Consider the following 8,506-nt stretch of genomic DNA (forward strand, 5'->3'; position numbering starts at 1 on the left):
GGACACTAGGGCTGCAACTAACGATTATTTTGGTAGTCGACTAATCGGTCGATTATTTTTTCGATTAGTCGACTAATCTAACGATTATTTCTGTCACACCCTCAATCTCTGCTTCCTGTGGGCACGGCTCCTTTTCCGGGCTCCAGTGCATGTTTTACCTCAAGTCTGCACACCTGTGAATGTCACCCTGTTGTCCAGTCCCTCTGCCTTAACATAACATGAACATCATTTATTCTTGTCTGTTAATTATTATTTTAAGTTTGGAATTAATTACAGCGTCCATAAAGCTCTAGTGTGCTCTACTACGCTGTAAGCTTGGCGCTGTTTAGCAGCTCGTTGGTGGACACGCAGCCTCAACATAACTGAAATAGCGTTTGCTTAGCAAGCATTAACCATGAGACGTTCTGTTTTCCAACATGTAAGCTAACGTAAACATGACTATGGCTAACTTGCTCAAACTTACCCATGATCCAAAGTAGCAGTCCTCACGGTTCCAGGGTGCTTGCGTTTTAAATGCTCGTGCATCACTGTAGTGCTGCCGTGGAATGCCAATTCCCCTTTACAAATTCTGCATTTCACTGACTTCTTTGGCTTGTCGTCTGTGAAATACTCCCACACTTTCGAAACTCTCGGTCTCGCTTTTTTGAGCTCTTCATCACCCTCATTCTCTCTCCTTTCCGCCATCGTTCGTATTCTTTCTTCTTTGTTGTTAGTACAGAATGCAGTCATGGCAGACAATGGAGAGTATACTGCCCCCAGCACTTCCTGTAGTGCATTGCAGTTACAAATGAACATTTGCGCAGTTTTGAATTAACGTTACCGGCTCTCTGATTGTTTTTATACGACGCGTCGACACAAAAATTCCGCGTCGACGAATTTTTATGATCGACGTCGTCGATTATGTCGACTAATCGTTGCAGCCCTACTGGACACACACACCTGGACACACACACCTGGACACACACACACCTGGACACACAAGCCTGGACACACAGACCTGGACCTACAAGCCTGTACACACAGACCTGTACACACAGACCTGTACACACAGACCTGGACACACAGACCTGGACACACAGACCTGGACACACACACCTGGACACACACACCTGGACACACACACCTGGACACACAGACCTGGACACACACACCTGGACACACAGACCTGGACACACACACCTGGACACACAGACCTGGACACACACACCTGGACACACACACCTGGACACACACACCTGGACACACACACCTGGACACACAGACCTGGACACACACACCTGGACACACACACCTGGACACACACACCTGGACACACACACCTGGACACACACACACCTGGACACACACACCTGGACACACAAGCCTGGACACACAGACCTGGACACACAGACCTGGACACACACACACCTGGACACACACACCTGGACCTACAAGCCTGTACACACAGACCTGGACACACAGACCTGGACACACAGACCTGGACACACAGACCTGGACACACAGACCTGGACACACACACCTGGACACACACACCTGGACACACAGACCTGGACACACAGACCTGGACACACAGACCTGTACACACAGACCTGGACACACAGACCTGTACACACAGACCTGGACACACACACCTGGACACACACACCTGGACACACACACCTGGACACACAGACCTGGACACACAGACCTGGACACACAGACCTGGACACACAGACCTGTACACACAGACCTGGACACACAGACCTGGACACACAGACCTGGACACACAGACCTGGACACACAGACTTGGACACACAGACCTGTACACACAGACCTGGACACACAGACCTGGACACACAGACCTGGACACACACACCTGGACACACACACCTGGACACACACACCTGGACACACAGACCTGGACACACAGACCTGGACACACAGACCTGTACACACAGACCTGGACACACAGACCTGGACACACAGACCTGGACACACAGACCTGGACACACAGACCTGGACACACAGACCTGTCACACACACCTGGACACACACACCTGGACACCCACACCTGGACACACACACCTGGACACACAGACCTGGACACACACACCTGTACACACAGACCTGTACACACAGACCTGGACACACACACACCTGGACACACACACCTGGACACACACACCTGGACACACACACCTGGACACACAGACCTGGACACACACACCTGTACACACACACCTGGACACACACACCTGGACACACACACCTGGACACACACACCTGGACACACACACCTGGACACACACACCTGTACACACACACCTGGACACACACACCTGGACACACACACCTGGACACACAGACCTGTACACACACACCTGGACACACACACACCTGGACACACACACCTGGACACACACACCTGGACACACACACCTGGACACACACACCTGTACACACACACCTGTACACACACACCTGGACACACACACCTGGACACACAGACCTGGACACACACACCTGTACACACACACCTGGACACACACACCTGGACACACACACCTGGACACACACACCTGGACACACACACCTGGACACACACACCTGGACACACACACCTGGACACACACACCTGGACACACACACCTGTACACACACACCTGGACACACACACCTGTACACACACACCTGTACACACACACCTGGACACACACACCTGGACACACACACCTGGACACACACAGACCTGGACACACACACACTTGGACACACAGACCTGTACACACACACATCAGGTGTGTGTGTGTGTGTGTGTGTGTGTGTGTGTGTGTGTGTGTGTGTGTGTGTGTGTGTGTGTGTGTGTGTGTGTGTGTGTGTGTGTGTGTGTGTGTGTGTGTGTGTGTGTGTGTGTGTGTGTGTGTGTGTGTGTGTGTGTGTGTGTGTGTGTGTGTGTGTGTGTGTGTGTGTGTGTGTAGGACTCTGGAGTGTGTCTGCAGTATCTGCTGCAGCATAAGCTGCTGGAGACTCTGGTGACGCTGGGGAAGGCTCAGGTAAATATCTTTCAGTAATATCGCTTCATGTTTCTTTTGAACTCACATTTAAGAGTCCTCTCATCCCCCCCCCCCCCTCTCAGTACCCCCCAGGTATGGTGCAGCAGGTGTTGCTGTTCTTCTCTAAGCTGCTGTCTCAGGTCCAGAAGCCTCTGCTGCCGCTGGTCACCGTCTACAGACCTGTACAGGTAACTCTCACCTGTACAGGTAACTCTCACCTGTACAGGTAACTCTCACCTGTACAGGTAACTCTCACCTGGGAGACACAGACCTGTACAGGTAACTCTCACCTGTACAGGTAACTCTCACCTGGGAGACACAGACCTGTACAGGTAACTCTCACCTGTACAGGTAACTCTCACCTGTACAGGTAACTCTCACCTGTACAGGTAACTCTCACCTTTTATAAGTTCAGGATAAAAACTTGAACCTTCAAATAAATTGTATTTTTTTTAATGATCTTTACTTTACTTTACATTTAGCTGACGCTTTTATCCAAAGCGACTTTCGATAAGTGCGTTCGACCAACAAGATACAACCTTGAATCAAAAGTTATGACCCTGAAATAGCTCCATGAGAGAGCTGCGGCGAGAGCAAAAGTCTGATCATTGAGAAAGAAGAAACAAGAACTGCAAATAAAAACCTGTTAAAACAAAGAAAGAAGACTTATAGTTTACATGATTCCACAAATGATTGGTTTGCAACTTATAGTTTCATTTTATTTTGCTTGACTCAGTTTAGCTTTATCTTTATGAAACAAAACTAATCCCATAGGAATGGAATATTAAATATTAGATTGAATATAAATGTAAAATGTACAGAGTGAGTTTAAATCCAGAGATCTGACGCTGAAGGGAAATATCCCAGCATGCAGCAGAGAGTGGTGGATGTTTACCTGCAGCTCACCTGTGGACACCAGACAGATGAAGATGGACTCAATATTATTAGATTTGAAAGTCTTTATAGTCTGAGCTGTGCTCAGGTCATACTCAGGTAAACAGTGTGCAGTGAAGCAGGCTCACTGCTGTCTGTGGTCATGTGACTCTCACTGTGATGTCACCGTCTGACTTCATCCATGCTCCGCCCCCAGAAGCTGATTCGCCTCTGCGCACTTCCTGGTTCCCTCACGGAGAAGGAGGAAGCTCAGTTCCTATTGGTCGTCTGTTCCAGAGTCAAACAAGATCCGCACACGCTCAGATACGTCTTAGAGGTAACCAGCAGCTAACTATCCCACCTACTGCTAACTAGCTAACTAACCCACCTACTGCTAACTAACCCACCTATTGCTTACTAACCCACCTACTGCTAACTGGCTAACTAACCCACCTACTGCTATCTAGCTATCTAAACCACCTAACTAACCCACCTACTGCTAACTGGCTAACTAACTCACCTAACCCACCTATGGCTAACTGGCTAACTAACCCACCTATGGCTAACTGGCTAACTAACCCACATAGTGCTAGCTAGCTAACTAACCCACCTAACTAACCCACCTAAAGCTAACAAGCTAACTAACCCACCTACTGCTAACTGGCTTACTAACCCAACTACTGCTAACTGGCTAACTAACCCACCTACTGCTAACTAGCTAACTAACCCACCTACTGCTAACTGGCTAACTAATCCACATACTGCTAACTAGCTAACTAACCCACCTACTGCTAACTGGCTAACTAACCCACCTACTGCTAACTGGCTAACTAACCCACCTACTGCTAACTAACCCACCTACTGCTAACTTGCTAACTAACCCACCTACTGATAACCAACCCACCTACTGCTAACTGGCTTGCTAAACCACCTATTGCTAACTGGCTAACTAACCCACCTACTGCTAACTAGCTAACTAACCCACCTACTGCTAACTGGCTAACTAACCCACCTACTGCTAACTAGCAAACTAACCCACCTACTGCCAACTGGCTAACTAATCCACCTACTGTTAACTAGCTAACCAACCCACCTACTGCTAACTGGCTAACTAACCTACTTACTGCTAACCAGCTAACTAATCCACCTGCTGCTAACTAGCTAACTAACCCACCTACTGCTAACTGGTTAACTAACCCACCTACTGCTAACTGGCTAACTAGCCCATCTACTGCTAACCAACCCACCTACTGCTAACTAGCTAACTAACCACCTACTGCTAACTAGCTAACTAACCCACCTACTGCTAACTAACCCACCTCCTGCTAACTAGCTAACTAACCCACTTACTGCTCACTGGCTAACTAACCCACCTACTTCTAACCAACCCACCTCCTGCTAACTAGCTAACTAACCCACCTCCTGCTAACTAACCCACCTACTGCTAACTAACTAACCCACCACACAGCTAACTAACTAACCAACATACTGCTAACTAATTAATTAACTAACTAGCTAACCGAAACCTCACAAAGTTCTTGCAACGTATCTCCAATAACCAATCATCTATCTTTCAATTTGTTTTTTCAGATTGTGGACCAATCAGCAGCCAGGACAACAGCATCTGTCCAATCACAGAATCACCAAGCCTCCATTCACACGGCAGACCCCACCATGCTTTCCATCCAATCAGAGGCCTCTCCCGGCAGCCCTGTCCAATCAGAGGCCTCTCCCAGCAGCCCTGTCCAATCAGAGGCCTCTCCCTGCAGCTCTGTCCAATCAGAATCTGGTTTGCTGTTGGCTCTGCTGCAGCTCACCAGGAGTCAGGTCAGTACCTTAGTTGTGGTCCTCACTGTGTGTGTGTGTGTGTGTGTGTGTGTGTGTGTGTGTGTGTGTGTGTGTGTGTGTGTGTGTGTGTGTGTGTGTGTGTGTGTGTGTGTGTGTGTGTGTGTGTGTGTGTGTGTGTGTGTGTGTGTGTGTGTGTGTGTGTGTGTGTGTGTGTGTGTGTGTGTGTGTGTGTGTGTGTGTGTGTGTGTGTGTGACCTCAGAGGTCCCCGGTGTGTATATTGGTCCTCACAGTATGTGTGTGTGTGTGTGTCCTCAGAGGGCCCCAGTGTGTGTGAAGGCCTATGAGGCCCTGCTGCTGCTGGCTTCTCTCCAGGAGTCTGAGGGGGAGCTTCTCTCTCTCAGTGCCCAGCTAGGAGAGCTGATGGTGGGCAGGATGAAGCTGCTTCACTCCCTGCTGCCTCTGGAGGAACTGCAGCATGAGGAGATACTGAGCTGGCCTCACACACCCTGGAGGTACACACACACACACACACACACACACACACACACACACACACACACACACACACACACACACACACACACGCACACACCAGAGTCCTGCATCGGCGGTTACCTGACGTGTGAACCGCAAAAAAAGTGATTCACGGGTGGTAAAAAATCGGATTCGGTTCTGGGTAAAACAAAGAAGATGCGGGTCGGATCGCGAGTGATGCATAATAATTATATTATAATAATAATAATTTAATTTAATGTTTAAATCCTCAGACCGCGCATAATCATAACCTCTGCAGCGCATCAGTCTGCTGCTGAGCGCGCCACATTCTGAATGTCTGAGGTGAAGCTCTCTACGGAGAATACAGCATTTTCAATAACTCTTCCTCAAGAGCGAAACCCAACATCTGGGAGGCTTTTGGTTTGTATTGTGTGTTCAGGTCTCTGACACACTGAACACACACACACACACACACTCAATACTCTTGTCTCTGTGTTGCAGCTCTCAGTTTTCCCGCTGCAGCTCTGAGTCTCCGGCCTCTGGTCACATGACCAACTTCTTCTCCTGGCTGGACTTCCTGGATCACCTGATGAGAGAGGCTCCACAGGTACACACACACACACACACACACACACACACACACACACACACACACACACACACACACACACACACACACACACACACACACACACACACACACACGTTGTATCTATGTCTGTGATTCAGAGTCTCATGTTAATGTGTGTGTTAGCAGGTGTTAGCGCTGAAGCTAGCTCAGTGTTTTCATCGGTTCTGGTTGGTGGATGTTCTTCAGCCTCAGCTGCTGCACACGTGAGTCTGACTTCCTGTCTACCTGCACAGGTACACTGCAGAGCTTCTTCTTGTGTGTGTGTGAGCAGGTGTGTGTGTGTGTGTGCAGGTGTGAGCAGGTGGTCCTGGTCTCCACCTCGCTCCTCTCTGCTGTCGTACGATTGGTCCAGTCCTCCTCTCTGCTGGATCAGATCGTTCACTTCCTGCTGAGGACGGACGCTCTGACTCACCTGCTGCTGCAGCGCTGCGACCACATCTCTGACCAGGTGAGGGCTGCAGGGGAGGGGCACTACAGGTGAGGGTTGCAGGGGGAGGGGCACTACAGGTGAGGGCTGCAGGGGAGAGGCACTACAGGTGAGGGCTGCAGGGGAGGGGCACTACAGGTGAGGGCTGCAGGGGAGAGGCACTACAGGTGAGGGCTGCAGGGGAGAGGCACTACAGGTGAGGGCTGCAGGGGAGGGGCACTACAGGTGAGGGCTGCAGGGGAGGGGCACTACAGGTGAGGGCTGCAGGGGAGAGGCACTACAGGTGAGGGCTGCAGGGGAGGGGCACTACAGGTGAGGGCTGCAGGGGAGAGGCACTACAGGTGAGGGCTGCAGGGGAGGGGCACTACAGGTGAGGGCTGCAGGGGAGAGGCACTACAGGTGAGGGCTGCAGGGGAGGGGCACTACAGGTGAGGGCTGCAGGGGAGAGGCACTACAGGTGAGGGCTGCAGGGGAGAGGCACTACAGGTGAGGGCTGCAGGGGAGGGGCACTACAGGTGAGGGCTGCAGGGGAGGGGCACTACAGGTGAGGGCTGCAGGGGAGAGGCACTACAGGTGAAGGCTGCAGGGGAGGGGCACTACAGGTGAGGGCTGCAGGGGAGGGGCACTACAGGTGAAGGCTGCAGGGGAGGGGCACTACAGGTGAGGGCTGCAGGGGAGGGTAGCTACAGGTGAGGGCTGCAGGGGAGGGTAACTACAGGTGAGGGTAGTTACAGGGGTAGCTACAGGTGAGGGCTGAAGGGGAGGGTAACTACAGGTGAGGGTAGTTACAGGGGTAGTTACAGGTGAAGGTAACTACAGGTGAGGGTAACTACAGGTGAGGGTAACTACAGGTGAGGGTAACTACAGGTGAGGGTAACTACAGGTGAGGGCTGAAGGGGAGGGTAACTACAGGTGAGGGTAGTTACAGGGGGTAGTTACAGGTGAAGGTAACTACAGGTGAGGGTCACTACAGGTGAGGGTAACTACAGGTGAGGGTAACTACAGGTGAGGGTAACTACAGGTGAGGGTAACTACAGGTGAGGGTCGCTACAGGTGAGGGTCGCTACAGGTGAGGGTAACTACAGGTGAGGGTAACTACAGGTGAGGGTAACTACAGGTGAGGGTAACTACAGGCGAGGGTAGCTACAGGCGAGGGTAGTTACAGGCGAGGGTAACTACAGGTGAGGGTAACTACAGGCGAGGGTAGCTACAGGCGAGGGTAGTTACAGGCGAGGGTAACTACAGGTGGGGGTAACTAC

At 50.9% G+C, this 8,506-nt stretch overlaps 1 protein-coding gene across 1 annotated transcript in view; it reads left to right on the forward strand.

The window, feature by feature from the left end:
• The window catches only part of LOC307027202 (FHF complex subunit HOOK-interacting protein 2B-like), a gene marked incomplete at its 3' end in the record, with an annotated part of 11,301 nt that extends 4,004 nt beyond the window's left edge, over positions 1-7,297 (forward strand). The window contains exons 4-11 of the mRNA XM_079695412.1: positions 2,958-3,032; positions 3,116-3,220; positions 4,123-4,242; positions 5,496-5,732; positions 6,010-6,206; positions 6,691-6,796; positions 6,947-7,023; positions 7,112-7,297. Coding sequence (XP_079551538.1) covers positions 2,958-3,032; positions 3,116-3,220; positions 4,123-4,242; positions 5,496-5,732; positions 6,010-6,206; positions 6,691-6,796; positions 6,947-7,023; positions 7,112-7,297 — 1,103 coding nt within the window. The remainder of the gene's footprint in view (positions 1-2,957; positions 3,033-3,115; positions 3,221-4,122; positions 4,243-5,495; positions 5,733-6,009; positions 6,207-6,690; positions 6,797-6,946; positions 7,024-7,111) is intronic.
• Between the last annotated feature and the right edge of the window lie 1,209 nt (positions 7,298-8,506).

This window comes from Notothenia rossii, assembly GCF_949606895.1.
Source record: "Notothenia rossii genome assembly, contig: scaffold_386, whole genome shotgun sequence".
NCBI lineage: Eukaryota > Metazoa > Chordata > Actinopteri > Perciformes > Nototheniidae > Notothenia > Notothenia rossii.